The sequence below is a fragment of the Zingiber officinale genome, chromosome 1A (genome assembly GCF_018446385.1).
Source record: "Zingiber officinale cultivar Zhangliang chromosome 1A, Zo_v1.1, whole genome shotgun sequence".
In the NCBI taxonomy this organism is placed as follows: Eukaryota; Viridiplantae; Streptophyta; class Magnoliopsida; order Zingiberales; family Zingiberaceae; genus Zingiber; species Zingiber officinale.
The window spans coordinates 14,320,368-14,338,181 of NC_055987.1; the positions used below are offsets into that span (position 1 = coordinate 14,320,368).

Here is a 17,814-nt window from a genome sequence, read left to right on the forward strand (position 1 = left end):
TCCTTTTAAGGGTAGCTTCGGTTAGTTCCGCTTGGCCAAATGCACCAGGTCGAAGCCATATCTTCCTAGACATGCGATGCCCAAGCTTCCCCAATGTACTATCATCCAAAAACTTTACCAGTACTGTGTTTCAAGTTAAATCTAACCCTTTTTAATCTATCCTTACTTACCCTGTCGGGTAATCTACTCTTGTTTACCCATTTCGGGTAGATTAAGTTCGGTTACCCAGTCGAGTAAATAGATTTCGGAGTTGCCAGCTATTCTGGACCCTCCTTCTATTTTGAATTTTAAGTTTAATAATTAATTTCGAATTTTAAATTTTGAATTGATTTCGGATTTGAATTTTGATAATTAATTTCGAATTTTGAATTTTGAATTTGAATTTCGAGTTTGAATTTTGAATAATTTCGAGTTTGAATTTTAAGTTTTCGAATTTTGAATTTTGAATTTTGAATTTTAATAATTAATTTCGAGTTTGAATTTTAAGTTTTCGAATTTGGAATTTTAATAATTTTGAATTTTAAGTTTAATAATTAATTTCGAGTTTGAATTTTAAGTTTTCGAATTTTGAATTTTGAATTTTAAGTTTAATAATTAATTTCAAATTTTAAATTTTGAATTGATTTCGGATTTGAATTTTGATAATTAATTTCAAATTTTGAATTTTGAATTTGAATTTTGAGTTTGAATTTTGAATTTTAATAATTAATTTCGAGTTTGAATTTTAAGTTTTCGAATTTTGAATTTTAATAATTTTGAATTTTAAGTTTAATAATTAATTTCAAATTTTAATAATTTTGAATTTTAAGTTTAATAATTAATTTCAAATTTTAATAATTTTGGCTCCCCCTGGATCATAGCCTCGATAAGGTCTATTGAGGTAATGTATTTGATCCTTAGGGACCCAATACTGTCCAAATCCAACTTGATTGATCAGGTTGGACTTGGCAACACATGCTTGGACAATTTTTCTATTGGTTCTTTGTATGAGAGATAGGTATGACCTATATTTGTTTTTCGTTTTGTATCCTAGTCCAGTTCGATTGTAGATTGCCCTTTGTGTTCCGAGAATTAAGTTAAGATTCTTGGACCCCAAGGAAAATCGTTCTAAGGTTGTCTTCAAATCCTTGACTTGACTTTTCAGGTTGGAATTCTCTTCCTCAAGTTTTTGAACTTGAGTTGAGGTTCCAGTCTGAACTGGATCAGTCAAGGATTCGTTATTAGTCATCTCTTTAAGGAGTGTTACCTCCTTTAGAAGCGACTTGATTCGAATTTTGGACTTAGCTACTTTATGCATTAAATAATTAATTATGCAATATAACCTATTTTGACTTACAGAGGGGTTTGGCCCTTCGGAAACAGATGCGGATCCGTGGCTTCTCTCGGACTCGGCTTCCGATTCGTCCTCGCTTCCGGATTCGTTGGTGTAGTCCCGGGCTGTCAATGCGAGAAAGTTAGTCTGCTCTAGTTCTTCATCGTCAGATTCCTCGGAGGAGGACTCGTCCCATGTTGCCTTCAATGCCTTCTTTCTCTTTGGTTTCTTTAGATCCTTCTGGTTCGGGCAGTTAGCCTTGATGTGCCCTTTCTGATTGCACCCGTAGCAGGTCACTTCGAATTTAACCTTCGAGCTTGGTTGGGCTTCTTTAGACTGGATGGCCTTTCTGACATCCTTTTTGTTGAAGCCCTTCTTTTTACAGAGCTTCTTTACCAAGTTCACTATTTCGATTGTAAGTTCATTGTCATGTTCCGATTCTGGTTCTTCTTCTGACTCAGGTTCGGTTCTGCGCTTGATTTTTGATTCGCGCATTCTCCCTGTTCCTACAACCAAAGTCAACCCTTTCTCGGTCGGGCGTGCATTAGTCTGTTCGTGAAGTTCAAATTTTGCAAAAAGTTCATCTAACTTAATGGTAGACAAGTCCTTGGAGACCTTGTAGGCATCTACCATGGATGCCCACAAGGAGTTCCTTGGAAAAGCATTTAAAGAATACCTTATGATGTCCCGATTGTCTACCTTCTGTCCAATTGCATGAAGACCATTGAGCAGATCTTGAATCCGAGCATGTAGTTGGGCAGATGATTCACCTTCCTGCAATTTGATGTTAAATAATTTAATGAAAATTAAGTCTCTTTTACTTACTTTGGTGTCGGATGTCCCTTCGTGAAGTTCAATGAGCTTCTCCCACAACTCTTTGGTACTGTTGAAGGGGCCGACGCGGTTGAGTTCTTCTTTTGATAGGCCGCACTGGAGGGTGCAGGTTGCCTTGGCATTAGCTTCCACCTTTTTAATTAGAGATGCGTCCCAATCCTCATATGGTAGTGGTTTGCCGGCGTTATCAGTTGGTAGTTGGAGTCCGGTTTTGACAATCATCCAGACTTCAAAGTGAGTCTGAAGATATGCCTCCATCCGACCCTTCCAGTACCCGAAGTCATCTCCAGTGAATAGCGGAGGTCGGGCTGTACTGTAGCCTTCTTGAAGGGCCATTTCAGATCAACCTAAAAAGAAAACAACTGAAAAAAATGTTCCAGGACTTGGTCCTGGCTTAGTAGTGCGGAAGGAAGAAAATGGATCACGAACTCGGGTGGTGCTGCACCAACTCCGAGCAGAAAGCCGATTCGAGAAAAAGAATTAGAATCTAGCTATGAAGCTAAATTCTAATCGACTCCGAAAAATCTGAAAATACCACGAAAAGTATTTTGAATGGTTGTTGCACCGATTCAAAAAGACCCCGCTCTGATACCAATTGATGGATCGAAAGCGCTAGAGGGGGGGGGTGAATAGCGCTAGTGGCTATTTCGTTTTTCGAAATATCGGAATCGTAAAATTAAGTAATGCAGCGGAAAAAGTAAAGCAAGCACAGAACGACGCAGATGTTTTACTTCGTTCGGAGCCTATGGCGACTCCTACTCGAAGGCCCGCGGTCCTTGACCACTTTCGGTGGGCAACAACTATAATATCGGAAAGATTACAATTTGAATTACAATTAATGCAATAAGTAAACTGATACCGACAACAAAAGATCAAAGAGTCTGAGCTTCGGGTTGTCGACGTCAAGTCGTAGCACTTCAAGGTCATCTCGTTGGCAGCACTTCACAGAAGAAAGGTTAGAAATTGTTGTCCTTTAGCTGCTCCGTCGACCCTCTTTTTATATGACCTTCCGGGCGCCTGGAGTGTGACGTGGCAAACCAACCAGGATGCTCCACGTGGCGAAGTCGCGGCAAGGATAAAACTTGGTCCCGGGCGCCCAGACCTGTTCCGGGCGCCAAGACCTCCGGGCGCCCGGATCCATCCCGGGCGCCCGGACCACCTTTTTCTAGCAGGTTCCTCTCCTGCAAAACAAGGTTAGTCCGAGCAAATACCCTGCAAGACAGTGTTAGAACTTAATAAATCATAGTAAAGAAGAACTGACAGTCTTCGGACTGTCCGAGTCTGACTTCGGATTTCCAACCGGAAACCCTAGGTCGACCCGACGCCTACTGTTCCCTCTACGGGGAACGCGTCCTCACCTACTCCCCTTAGGAGAGATTACCTGATGCCAATCCGGTCCTCCAGACCGACTGGACTTTCCGCCTAGGGTTACTACCCCCTAGGACCTAGGGTTACCGCCCCCTAGGGTTTTTCTCCACCTAGGGTTGCCACCCCCTAGGACCTAAGGTTGCCGCCCCTTAGGGTTTTCCCTCACCTAGGGTTACCGCTGTTTGGATGTATACTAAAAGCCTAGATTTTAGTATAAACATTTATCTAGAAATAAGAATCACATTGGTCAAATGTCTACATTTATGATAAATGTAGTTCAATTAATTTATATTGTAGATAACATGGAGTGTGGTGTCACACACAGAGGATCATGTTATCAGTACCTTATAAATTATAAACAGTAGCTCACGACCAAGATGGAAAGGAACAAACCATAGGAAGGTCGTAGTGTAATTAGGTATTAGTTTATCTTAACTATATAATTATACTAGTACACTTAGAGTGTATTGAGTAGGACCATTTGAGGTCGTTTCTTTTATACTGACTTTATAAAGGAACAAAGACCTCAGTTATTATGGAAGTGTGTGCTCTTAATCCTAATATAATAACAAGCACATATATTTGATATTTATTTCTTTAATTTATCAATGGGTGAGATTTAGTTTTATAAATCAATAAGCCCGATAAGTTGGGAAATGATATCACTTATAGTGTGTGTTGTTGATTATAGAAGGAAACTGTGTCCTAGTAATCTAGGTTGAGAATGCCCCCAAGAGGAGCTCATAAGGATTGTCATGTTAAACCCTGCAGGCGGACTTAGTCCGACATGACGATGAAGTTGAGTGGTACTACTCTTGGAGCTAGATATTAATTAAGTGAGTTGTCAGTAACTTACTTAATTAGTGGACATTTGTTATCTTAAACACAGGGAGACTAACACACTCATAATAAGAAGGAGCCCAAAATGTAATTTGGAATTGGTGCAGTAGTTCAATAAAAGTTCTTTAGTGGAATGAATTATTATTGATGAAATTAAGTTGTGTGTTCGGGGCGAACATGTAACACCCATAGGGTCCTTAGCAAAATTCTAGAATATTCTATCATGAATAAAGAAAAACATATATGCTTTAGTTGAATTTTTGCTCCTAGCCGAACACTTAAACAAATAAAATAGAAATAAAAATACATAAGGTCTAGGACTTGAACTCTAGATCTCTCATTAGATACCTGAATAAGATAACCACTAGACCAAGAGAAATTATTGTAAGGAAAGAGAGGGAAACCATAATTAAATGTAAGAAGAAAAGGCTCTTCTCTTAGAAGGAGAAGTGAGAGTTGTCTTCTCCCTCTCTAATGAAGAGATGCTCTAGAATATTCCTTTCTTACTCACCAAGAAGGGATGTATCTAGACTTTTCTTAATGATGAAGAGAGTAAAAGAAAGGAGGAAGAAAAATATATTTTTCCTTCCTCCTCTCATGATGAATAAAAGGAAGAAATTAAAATGAGTTGACATTTTTCTCATTCACTCTCTTACTCCTTCCTCCTTCACCGTGCCCCCTTCTTCACCCATTCCTTCTTCTTGCCGAGACCAAGGAGCAAGGAAGCTTCCCCTCTCTAGAAAGGATCCACAACAAAAGGTTAAATCTCTAAGGAAAACAAGCGCAAGGATGTGAGTATCCCCTCACTGCAGTACAAGTAGCTTCGGTTTTTAGAATGTTTTTCTCTTTCGAAACTCTAAAACTTTTCTTGAAAGAAGATGGTCAAGATAAAGAATAGGTAGTCACTTAGGGTTAACAAGTGATAAGAGATGCTTCATGTTATAAAAAAAAAAAAAATTTAGAACTTGTTGCATGATTCGGCCAAGGATGGAAGAAAGGATCTAGGACTAGTTTTTCTTTGATCACATGCTTAAATTTCTACTCTATGATATATGAATTTCATATGTTGTTAGTTTAGTCTTCATTCTTCATGTTGTGAAGAAAAAAAAAAAAACCCTATCTATATGGTTCGGCCAAATTGATTATAAGGGCTTAGGTCAAGAATTTTAGTTAGAAACCATACTAGTTGTACCTCTTTGTGATGTTTGAATTTTTACATGTTTATAACTAAAGTTTTTATGCTTCATATGGAATGAAATGGTAGTAAACCCTACTGATATGGTTAGCCAAATTGAATAAATGGGTTAGGGTTTAAGTTTTTGAACTCAAATATGCTTAGAACATGAAGTACAATACCTTGTAGGCACTTAGATTAAATGGGCTTGTTATAAGTTTAAGTTTTATGCTTCTTATGGAATAAAATGATATGGAACTCTACTGATATGTTTCGGCCAAATGAAAATAAAAGGGTTAGGGTTAGAGTTTTGAACTCAAATAGGCTTATTCATGAAGTATGGTTCCTTGTAAGTACTTGTACAATATTCTATAGGTACTTAGATTAAATGTGCATGCTACATGTTTAAGTTTTATGCTTCCTAAGGGATAAAAAGACATGAAACCCTACTGATATGTTTCGGCCAAATGAAAATAAAAGGGTTAGGGTTAGAGTTTTGAACTCAAATAGGCTTATTCATGAAGTATGGTTCCTTGTAGGTACTTGTACTATGCTCTATAGGAACTTAGATTAAATGTGCATGTTACATGTTTAAGACTTATGCTTCTTATGGAGTAGAATGATATGAAATCCTACTGATATGTTTCGGCCAAATTGAAATAAATGGGTTAGAGTTAGAGTTTTGAACTCAAACCATGCTTATTCATGAAGTACAATGCCTTGTATGTGCTTAGATCAAGTTTACATGCTATGGGGATAAGTTTTATGCTTCATATGGAACCAAATGATATAAGAACCCTACTGATATGTTTTGTCCAAATTGAGATAAATGGGTTAAGGTTAGAGTTTTGAACTCAAACATGCTTATTCATGAAGTATATTGCCTTGTATGTGCTTAGATCAAGTTTACATGCTATGTGGATAAGTTTTATGCTTCATATGGAACCAAATGATATAAGAACCCTACTGATATGTTTTGTCCAAATTGAGATAAATGGGTTAAGGTTAGAGTTTTGAACTCAAACATGCTTATTCATGAAGTATATTACCTTGTATGTGCTTAGATTAAGTTTTACATGTTATGTGGGTAAGTTCTATGCTTAATATGGAATGAAATGAGGATGAAACCTACTGATATGGTTCGGCCAAGATGGATAAATTGGGTTAGGAAAGAGTTTAAACCTAACCAAACATGCTTAGGCATTTTCATGATATGTAGTCTTTGATATATAAGTGGAGTAAGCTTTCATGCTTTATGATATGTTGCATTTCTATGTCTTATGATAAGATGTGCCATGTTTATGATATGACATGATAGACTTATGACATGATATGCCATGTTAATGATATGATATGCTAGACTCATGATATGATATGCCATGTTCATGATATGTATGCTAAGTTCATGAGATGATATGCCATGTTTGATGATATGAAAATGACATGTTATGCTTTATGTTATGATAAGAACATGTTATGTTTCATAATGCATGTATGAATGACTTATGTAAGAAGAAAAGCCTAAAGAGTTGCTTCCCTTAAGCTGGGACCAAGAGCACTCCTCATGTTATGGAAAAGAGTTGCTTCCCTTAAGTTGGGATCAAGAGCACTCTTCATGCTATGGTAAAGAGATGCTTCCCTTAAGTTGGGATCAAGAGCTCTCTTAATGATATGACAAGAATTATGACATGTATGATATGACGAGATATGATATGCATGATATTTTACTTTGTATGGCTTGTACCAAGGGTGGGCTCCAAAAGCGCCCCGGGGTCGACGGACTATGAACGGACCTCGTTAAGGGATGGGCTCCTCAGTACGCCCCTAGGTCGACGGACTATGAACGGACCTAGATCCCTAGTAGGTTCGGGGCTAGCTACCCTGTCCTAGGGATTGCGCGCATTTATTTTTACATGTGGTACAAGCCAGGGCCCTTCTCATGATGATGATATGATATTCAAGTATGTATACTATATGTTTTGAAAGAAGCATGATGCATATGTGCATTCCATGATACATGTTTTAAAAATATACATATTGCATCTACATGCACATATTTATGAAATTATGTTGATGCACCCTTATGAACAGGTATGAGTTATGATACATGTTTACATGATATGATAGGCTTCATGATATGTGCTTACAGAATGTGATATGAATCATGATATGCACTCACATGATATACTTTGATATGTTATGCTCCTTATGTGATATGATATATTATGTTCTACTTTCTCTCATGTTATGCTATGAGTTGTTATGGTTTTTACATGATAAAATATGTTCTATGTTATGACTCCATGCTATGTTATGCTATGCTATGTTTTCTACATGTTATGTTATGTTACGTGTTTTTCGGATTTATGGGTAGGCAAGGATCTCACTAAGCCTTTGGCTTATAGCTACACGTTTTCCTTGTACTGTAGATAAAGGCAAGGAATGGATTGTTTAAGGGGAGCAGAGCAGGAAAGGCAAGGAAGATGTGTGTGGAAGTGCTGGTGGATAAATCTATTTAAGTTTCTTTGAATTATCTAAGTTATGCATGTGAACAATGTTGGACCTATGCTTATGATGATGATTTCAGCTAGTATTTCATACACTTATGATATTTTACTCATGTTAGAATAATGATGATATGATGATAATGTTCAGTATGCTTTGATTCACATGCCATGATAAGTAAACTAAATGCATATGATAAAAGAAAAAAATTTTAAATAAGTCTTCCGCTGCCATGAATCCATATGCATTAGTATAATTGATGTCTATGTTTCAGTGACGTCCGTCCCTCCGGGGTGGCCTTAGTGCTACCTGGAAGGGCGGGCGTTACAAGTATGGTATCAGAGCAGGTCTACCTTCCACTACACACACATCAAGCCTTTATCCTGCCGCTCCAAGTAAGAATTTTATGCTTAAATTTTATTTTGATGTGATATTTATGCTTGATCTATTTCTTTATGATGTTTGATAATATGCATGCTTATTATCTTATTTATTTAGTTATCACATTTTTAGCTTAGATATATATGATGGTAGATTAGGAACAATAACAACCTTAGGGTAGTCTGGTTATGAATAATGATAACTTATATTAGCTTATTGTGATTATTGAAGATAAAGCATGGTTAGAACACGAACTACCCGAGCAAATGAGACGGTACCTCCACCCGATCTGATGCATGTGATTACCGAGCTCCAGCGTCAGGTCACGGAACAGCAACAAACGATCACTGCATTGATGAATCAGCAAGGGAATCCTGTTACACCACCAGGGAACCCAAATGCGATACCTATTATACCTACGGCTGTACCAGTAACTCTGACACCGGTACCACCGGTAGTTCCTATTCCAGTGGTCCGACAAGAGGCATACCTGATTCAGTGGCAGAGGTTGAAGCCAGAAGCCTTCTCCGGAAATTGTGAGCCATGGGATGTTCAGGCGTGGCTTAAGACTGTGGAAAGCATCGTGGAGCTTTTAGATTAGCCTGAACACGAGAAGGTTAAGTGTGTATCATTTTGCCTTACAGGCGATGCCAGAATGTGGTGGGACCGAGTCAAAGCAAAGAGACAGGTGAATCAGATGAGATGGACAGACTTCGAGACTGAATTCCTTGAAGAGTTCTTCCATATGCGGGTGACCAATAAACACTACGATGAGTTCACCGAGTTTCGGCAAGGTGACCTATCAGTGAATGAGGCCGTGAAGAAATTTAACCGATTAGCACGCCTATGTCTAGAGCTGGTCAGTACTGAAAGAGAAAGGGTCAGACTAATGCTGAAGATGCTCAGACCCGAGATAGCCCTAAATGTGGCCGGCGGCGTTAATAGACCACAGACCACCGAGGAATTAATTAGCAGTGCTTTGATCATTGAACACTATCAGAAGGCGATGAATGAGGGTAAGAGTCAAGTTCAGAAACCTCAACATATCAGAACCAACTGGAAGGGAAACTCCAACGGTAAGAGAAAACAATGGAGCAGTTCTCAGGGTGGTTCAGCGAACAAGCAACCAATGTTTCCTCAGTGCACCACCTGCGGAAAGAAGCATCCGGGAAAATGCCGTGTGGGCACGAATAAGTGCTACAGCTGCGGATTGGAAGGACACTTGGCCAGAAATTGTCCTACTCAGATGCAGACACCTCAGCAGCAGAGTATCCAGAACAGAGGTGCCCCTTCACAGCTACATCTAATGCAAGCTGCACTAGAAGGCCCTCAAATTGGCCAAGGGAGACTGGAAGCCCCGCCAGCTAGGACGAATGCCAGGATCCACTCCCTCACTAGAGAAGATGTGGCGAATGCTTCGACTGTTGTCACAGGTCAGATACTCATTTTCAGTCGTATGCTACAGTATTATTTGACACTGGGGCAACACACTCGTTTATCTCTACACCCTTCACAAGTAAGATAGATATGCCACCGCAAGCCTTAGATGGCAAATTTTTAACGACCCTGCCTTTAGGAGAAGTAATGCCATCCACTCATATGCTGCGAGCCGCACCTATCCGAATTGCAGACAGGGAACTATACTGTGATCTGATAGTGCTGGATATGTAGGATTATGATATAATATTGGGCATGGATTTCTTGAGCAAATACGGAGCTTCGATTGAGTGCCGTAAAAGAAAGGTGGTCTTCCGGCCCGAGGCAGAATTGATATTTGAATTTAGCGGAATGCCAAGGGGAGAGACTGAGAAATTCCTATCAGCTCTGGAAGCACGGAAGCTGTTGAGCAATGGATGCACGGGGTTTCTAGCACATGTGGTCGATGCAAGTAGAGCAGAGGATCAGAAGCTAGAGAATGTCAGAGTTGTATGCAACTTTCCAGATGTCTTCCCCGATGAACTGCCAGGGTTAGCACCTGACAGAGAAATTGAATTTGAGATCGAATTGATTCCTGGAACTAAACCGATCTCTAAGGCACCCTACCGTATGGCGCCAGCTGAATTGAAAGAGCTACAGGAACAGTTACGGGAGTTACTTGACAAGGGACTTATTCGCCCTAGCCACTCTCCATGGGGAGCTCCCGTACTATTTGTGAAGAAAAGGGATGGATCTATGCGAATGTGCATAGATTACCGAGCGCTGAATAAAGTAACAATCAAGAACAGGTACCCTTTACCTCGGATTGATGACTTATTTGATTAATTGAAAGGTGCCACCATCTTCTCCAAGATTGATCTGAGATCTGGCTATCATCAAGTGAAAGTGAAACAAGATGATATACCAAAGACGGCCTTCCGAACGAGATACGGACATTATGAATTCATAGTAATGCCCTTCGGAGTTACAAATGCTCCTGCCCTATTTATGGAATTGATGAATCGAGTGTTCTCGGAATATCTCGATAAATTTGTGATAGTCTTCATCGACGATATTCTTATCTACTTGAAGACCCAGGAAGAGCATGCTGAGCACCTGAGCATAACATTACAAATTCTCCGGGAGAGACAATTGTATGCCAAATTCTCAAAGTGCGAATTTTGGCTTGACCAGGTGTCGTTTTTGCGTCACGTGATCTCTAAGGACGGAATTATGGTAGACCCAAGCAAGATAGAAGCCGTGAGTAACTGGAACAGACCAAAGAATGCCAGTGAGATCCGAAGTTTCCTCGGACTAGCCGGCTATTATCGGAAATTCGTAGAGGGTTTTTCCAGAATTGCAGCTCCCATGACGGCCCTCACCAAGAAGAACAAAAGGTATGAATGGACGGAGGATTGTGAGAGAAGCTTCGCGGAGTTGAAGAGAAAATTGACTAGTGCCCCAATTCTCACTCTTCCAGAAAGTAACGAGGGATTCGATATGTACAGCGATGCTTCCAGGTTGGGACTCAGAGCTGTACTTATGCAGAATGGAAAAGTCATTGCGTATGCCTCTCGACAACTTAAGGAGCATGAAAAGAATTATCCCACACATGATTTAGAGCTAGCCGCTGTAGTCTTTTCTCTCAAGATATGGAGGCATTATCTATATGGGGTCCAGTGTAAAATTTATACAGATCACCAGAGTCTGAAATATTTCTTTACACAGAAAGACCTAAACATGCGACAACGGAGATGGCTCGAGCTAGTCAAGGATTATGACTGCGAGATCTTTTATCATCCGGGAAAAGCAAACAAGGTAGCAGATGTGCTCGGTAGGAAGTTCTGAGTTACCGGAATTCTTATTTTAAGTTCGAGGACGAACTTTTATGAGGTATGGGAGACTGTAACACCCATAGGGTCCTTAGCAAAATTCTAGAATATTCTATCATGAATAAAGAAAAACATATATGCTTTAGTTGAATTTTTGCTCCTAGCCGAACACTTAAACAAATAAAATAGAAATAAAAATACATAAGGTCTAGGACTTGAACTCTAGATCTCTCATTAGATACCTGAATAAGATAACCACTAGACCAAGAGAAATTATTGTAAGGAAAGAGAGGGAAACCATAATTAAATGTAAGAAGAAAAGGCTCTTCTCTTAGAAGGAGAAGTGAGAGTTGTCTTCTCCCTCTCTAATGAAGAGATGCTCTAGAATATTCCTTTCTTACTCACCAAGAAGGGATGTATCTAGACTTTTCTTAATGATGAAGAGACTAAAAGAAAGGAGGAATAAAAATATATTTTTCCTTCCTCCTCTCATGATGAATAAAAGGAAGAAATTAAAATGAGTTGGCATTTTTCTCATTCACTCTCTTACTCCTTCCTCCTTCACCGTGCCCCCTTCTTCACCCATTCCTTCTTCTTGCCGAGACCAAGGAGCAAGGAAGCTTCCCCTCTCTAGAAAGGATCCACAACAAAAGGTTAAATCTCTAAGGAAAACAAGCGCAAGGATGTGAGTATCCCCTCACTGCAGTACAAGTAGCTTCGGTTTTTAGAATGTTTTTCTCTTTCGAAACTCTAAAACTTTTCTTGAAAGAAGATGGTCAAGATAAAGAATAGGTAGTCACTTAGGGTTAACAAGTGATAAGAGATGCTTCATGTTATAAAAAAAAAAAAAGAAATTTAGAACTTGTTGCATGATTCGGCCAAGGATGGAAGAAAGGATCTAGAACAAGTTTTTCTTTGATCACATGCTTAAATTTCTACTCTATGATATATGAATTTCATATGTTGTTAGTTTAGTCTTCATTCTTCATGTTGTGAAGAAAAAAAAAAAGAGAAACCTATCTATATGGTTCGGCCAAATTGATTATAAGGCCTTAGGTCAAGAATTTTAGTTAGAAACCATACTAGTTGTACCTCTTTGTGATGTATGAATTTTTACATGTTTATAACTAAGTTTTTTATGCTTCATATGGAATGAAATGGTAGTAAACCCTACTGATATGGTTGGCCAAATTGAATAAATGGGTTAGAGTTTAAGTTTTTGAACTCAAATATGCTTAGAACATGAAGTACAATACCTTGTAGGCACTTAGATTAAATGGGCTTGTTATAAGTTTAAGTTTTATGCTTCTTATGGAATAAAATGATATGGAACTCTACTGATATGATTCGGCCAAATGAAAATAAAAGGGTTAGGGTTAGAGTTTTGAACTCAAATAGGCTTATTCATGAAGTATGGTTCCTTGTAAGTACTTGTACAATATTCTATAGGTACTTAGATTAAATGTGCATGCTACATGTTTAAGTTTTATGCTTCCTAAGGGATAAAAAGACATGAAACCCTACTGATATGTTTCGGCCAAATGAAAATAAAAGGGTTAGGTTAGAGTTTTGAACTCAAATAGGCTTATTCATGAAGTATGGTTCCTTGTAGGTACTTGTACTATGCTCTATAGGAACTTAGATTAAATGTGCATGTTACATGTTTAAGACTTATGCTTCTTATGGAGTAGAATGATATGAAATCCTACTGATATGTTTCAGCCAAATTGAAATAAATGGGTTAGAGTTAGAGTTTTGAACTCAAACCATGCTTATTCATGAAGTACAATGCCTTGTATGTGCTTAGATCAAGTTTACATGCTATGGGGATAAGTTTTATGCTTCATATGGAACCAAATGATATAAGAACCCTACTGATATGTTTTGTCCAAATTGAGATAAATGGGTTAAGGTTAGAGTTTTGAACTCAAACATGCTTATTCATGAAGTATATTGCCTTGTATGTGCTTAGATCAAGTTTACATGCTATGTGGATAAGTTTTATGCTTCATATGGAACCAAATGATATAAGAACCCTACTGATATGTTTTGTCCAAATTGAGATAAATGGGTTAAGGTTAGAGTTTTGAACTCAAACATGCTTATTCATGAAGTATATTACCTTGTATGTGCTTAGATTAAGTTTTACATGTTATGTGGGTAAGTTCTATGCTTAATATGGAATGAAATGAGGATGAAACCTACTGATATGGTTCGGCCAAGATGGATAAATTGGGTTAGGAAAGAGTTTAAACCTAACCAAACATGCTTAGGCATTTTCATGATATGTAGTCTTTGATATATAAGTGGAGTAAGCTTTCATGCTTTATGATATGTTGCATTTCTATGTCTTATGATAAGATGTGCCATGTTTATGATATGACATGATAGACTTATGACATGATATGCCATGTTAATGATATGATATGCTAGACTCATGATATGATATGCCATGTTCATGATATGTATGCTAAGTTCATGAGATGATATGCCATGTTTGATGATATGAAAATGACATGTTATGCTTTATGTTATGATAAGAACATGTTATGTTTCATAATGCATGTATGAATGACTTATGTAAGAAGAAAAGCCTAAAGAGTTGCTTCCCTTAAGCTGGGACCAAGAGCACTCTTCATGTTATGGAAAAGAGTTGCTTCCCTTAAGTTGGGATCAAGAGCACTCTTCATGCTATGGTAAAGAGATGCTTCCCTTAAGTTGGGATCAAGAGCTCTCTTAATGATATGACAAGAATTATGACATGTATGACATGACGAGATATGATATGCATGATATTTTACTTTGTATGACTTGTACCAAGGGTGGGCTCCATAAGCGCCCCGGGGTCGACGGACTATGAACGGACCTCGTTAAGGGATGGCTCCTCGTACGCCCCTAGGTCGACGGACTATGAACGGACCTAGATCCCTAGTAGGTTCGGGGCTAGCTACCCTGTCCTAGGGATTGCGCGCATTTATGTTTACATGTGGTACAAGCCAGGGCCCTTCTCATGATGATGATATGATATTCAAGTATGTATACTATATGTTTTGAAAGAAGCATGATGCATATGTGCATTCCATGATACATGTTTTAAAAATATACATATTGCATCTACATGCACATATTTATGAAATTATGTTGATGCACCCTTATGAACAGGTATGAGTTATGATACATGTTTACATGATATGATAGGCTTCATGATATGTGTTTACAGAATGTGATATGAATCATGATATGCACTCACATGATATACTTTGATATGTTATGCTCCTTATGTGATATAATATATTATGTTCTGCTTTCTCTCATGTTATGCTATGAGTTGTTATGGTTCTTACATGATAAAATATGTTCTATGTTATGACTCTCCATGCTATGTTATGCTATGCTATGTTTTCTACATGTTATGTTATGTTATGTGTTTTTCGGATTTATGGGTAGGCAAGGATCTCACTAAGCCTTTGGCTTATAGCTACACTGTTTTCCTTGTACTGCAGATAAAGGCAAGGAATGGATTGTTTAAGGGGAGCAGAGCAGGAAAGGCAAGGAAAATGTGTGTGGAAGTGCTGGTGGATAGATCTATTTAAGTTTCTTTGAATTATCTAAGTTATGCATGTGAGCAATGTTGGACCTATGCTTATGATGATGATTTCAGCTAGTATTTCATACACTTATGATATTTTACTCATGTTAGAATAATGATGATATGATGATAATGTTCAGTATGCTTTGATTCACATGCCATGATAAGTAAACTAAATGCATATGATAAAAGAAAAAAAAAATTTAAATAAGTCTTCCGCTGCCATGAATCCATATGCATTAGTATAATTGATGTCTATGTTTCAGTGATGTCTGTCCCTCCGGGGTGGCCTTAGTGCTACCGGGAAGGGCGGGCGTTACAGAACACGGGATGCTTAATTTCATCGGGAGACCAAAACCAATTGCTCCTCTCGGTCCCTATCGTAGCCTCTTGTATATAGAGATTTATACCCACCACATATCCACCTTCTTACCCATCCAATGGGGCCGGCCAAGCTAGTTTGGAACCCAAGCTAGGGTCGGCCAAGACCAAATGGTTGAGCCAAGTTGGTGGCCGGCCAAAGCTTGGGTCCCAAGCTTAGGTGGCCGGCCACTAGAATATTAAAAGGGTTTTTTTATTAAAATTATTTCTTATGTGGATATCATGATTTAAAAGAGAGTTTAAAAATTAAAATTTCCTTTTATAGCTTTCTACAAAAGATTAAGAGAAGAGATTAATCTCTTTCCTTATTTGTAGATTAAAAGGATGGTTTTAATTTTTATTAAAAACTTTTCTTATTTGTAAATCTTCCACATGTTTAAAAGAGAGTTTAAAATTTTGAAATCTTTCCTTATTTGTTGATTAAAAGGTGGATTTTAAATTTTATGAAAACTTTCCTTTTTAAACATGTTCATTATTTAAAAGAGAGTTTAAAAATTAAATATTCTCTTTTATAAGTTTCTACAAAAGATTAAGAAAAGATTTGATATCTTTCCTTATTTGTAGATTGAAAGAGATTTTAATTTTTAGAGATAACTTTCTTTTTATCCACATGTTTAAAAGAAAGATTTTAATTTATAAAATTTCTTTTTTATTAACCACCATGAAGGGAAAAATTATTTGAGAAATTTTTATAAATTTCCGGAAGCAAATTAGGAAGTTTTAATTCTTGTGTGAATTAAAATTTCCTTGATTAAGGGATTAAAGGTGGCCGGCCATTATCATGATGAAAAGAAAATTATTTTTAATTAAATAAATTTTCCTTTTCAATGGCAAAAGAATTAAGGAAGTTTTTATTAAATTTTCCTTATTTGCCAAAGACCAAGGATTATAAAAGAGGGGGTAGAGGAGGCTTCATGAGGAACAACTCTATTATTTTCTCCCTCTTTTCTTCCTTGGGTGTGGCCGGCCCTTTCTTTCCTCTCCACTCCTTTGTGTGGCCGAAACCTTCTCATGGTGGAGATAGCTTTGGTGGCCGGATCTAAGAAGGAGAAGAAGGAGAGAAAAGAAGCCTCTTTTCTAGCATCCCTTGGAGCATGGTGGTGGTGGCCGAACCTCTTCATCCTAGGAAAAGTTTTGATGACCGAAACTTGTAAGGAAGAAGAAGGTGCTTGGTGGTTCTCATCTCGGAAGATCGTTGCCCACACAACGTCCGAGGTTAGAAGAGGAATACGGTAGAAGATCAAGAGGTCTTTCTAAAAGGTATAACTAGTATTTTTCCTTTCCGCATCATACTAGTTATTTTTGGAAATAATACCAAATACAAGAGGCATGCGATTCTAGTATTTCGAATTTGTTTTCGATGTTGTGTTCTTTGTTTTTTTTTTCTTTTCCTTGTGATTTGATTGTTCCTTTCGGTTAACCTAAAGTTATTTTAGGAAATTAAATATTAGTTTTCCTTAAAAGGTTTTGTCTAGTCGGTGGTGGTTGCTCCCATATCCAAGAAGGCCATGTGCCTCGCCACGTCAGTACTAGGAACCAATTATGGAAATTAATATTTAATGAAATTAATAACTTAGGTGAAGGAACCAATTATGGAAATTAATATTTAATGAAATTAATAACTTAGGTGATTTGGATCGAACGTGTTAAGTTCCGCAGGAGATCCAAGTCAAAACCTAAAAGAACAAATAGATTAAACTTTGGATCAAACGTGTTAAGTTCCACAGGCGATCCAAGTTTAATTTAAAAGAACACATGGTAGCTAGGAAAAGGTTCAGACCTTAGTACAAAATTTTTGTACAGTGGAACCATTAGGTTTTCCGAGTAGCAACCAACAACCGCCCCCTAGGACCTAAGGTTACCACCCCTTAGGATTTTCCCTCACCTAGGGTTACCGCCCCTAGGACCTAAGGTTACCACCCCTTAGGATTTTCCCTTTGCCTAACCGCAGCTAGGACTTTCCTGAAACACTTATTCAACATGTTAGATCACCACAAACCTTAACTTTGAATCCTTTGCCATTATCAAAACTCAGGTTCGATCGTCGGATGCTTCCCGCACCAACACTATAGGGTGGACCCCTTTGTATCATTTAGTAGGGTTTTACTTTAGAGAGATTACCGGATCTCATGGTATATCTCTGAGTATTGTATCGGATGGAGATCCGTGATTCACATCACGA

General features: G+C 38.0%; 1 protein-coding gene across 1 annotated transcript in view; it reads left to right on the forward strand.

The window, feature by feature from the left end:
* Positions 1-10,802: 10,802 nt before the first annotated feature.
* The window catches only part of LOC121996647 (uncharacterized mitochondrial protein AtMg00860-like), a 48,318-nt gene continuing 41,306 nt past the window's right edge, over positions 10,803-17,814 (forward strand). The window contains exon 1 of the mRNA XM_042550680.1: positions 10,803-11,395. Within this exon, the coding sequence (XP_042406614.1) occupies positions 10,803-11,395 (593 nt within the window). The remainder of the gene's footprint in view (positions 11,396-17,814) is intronic.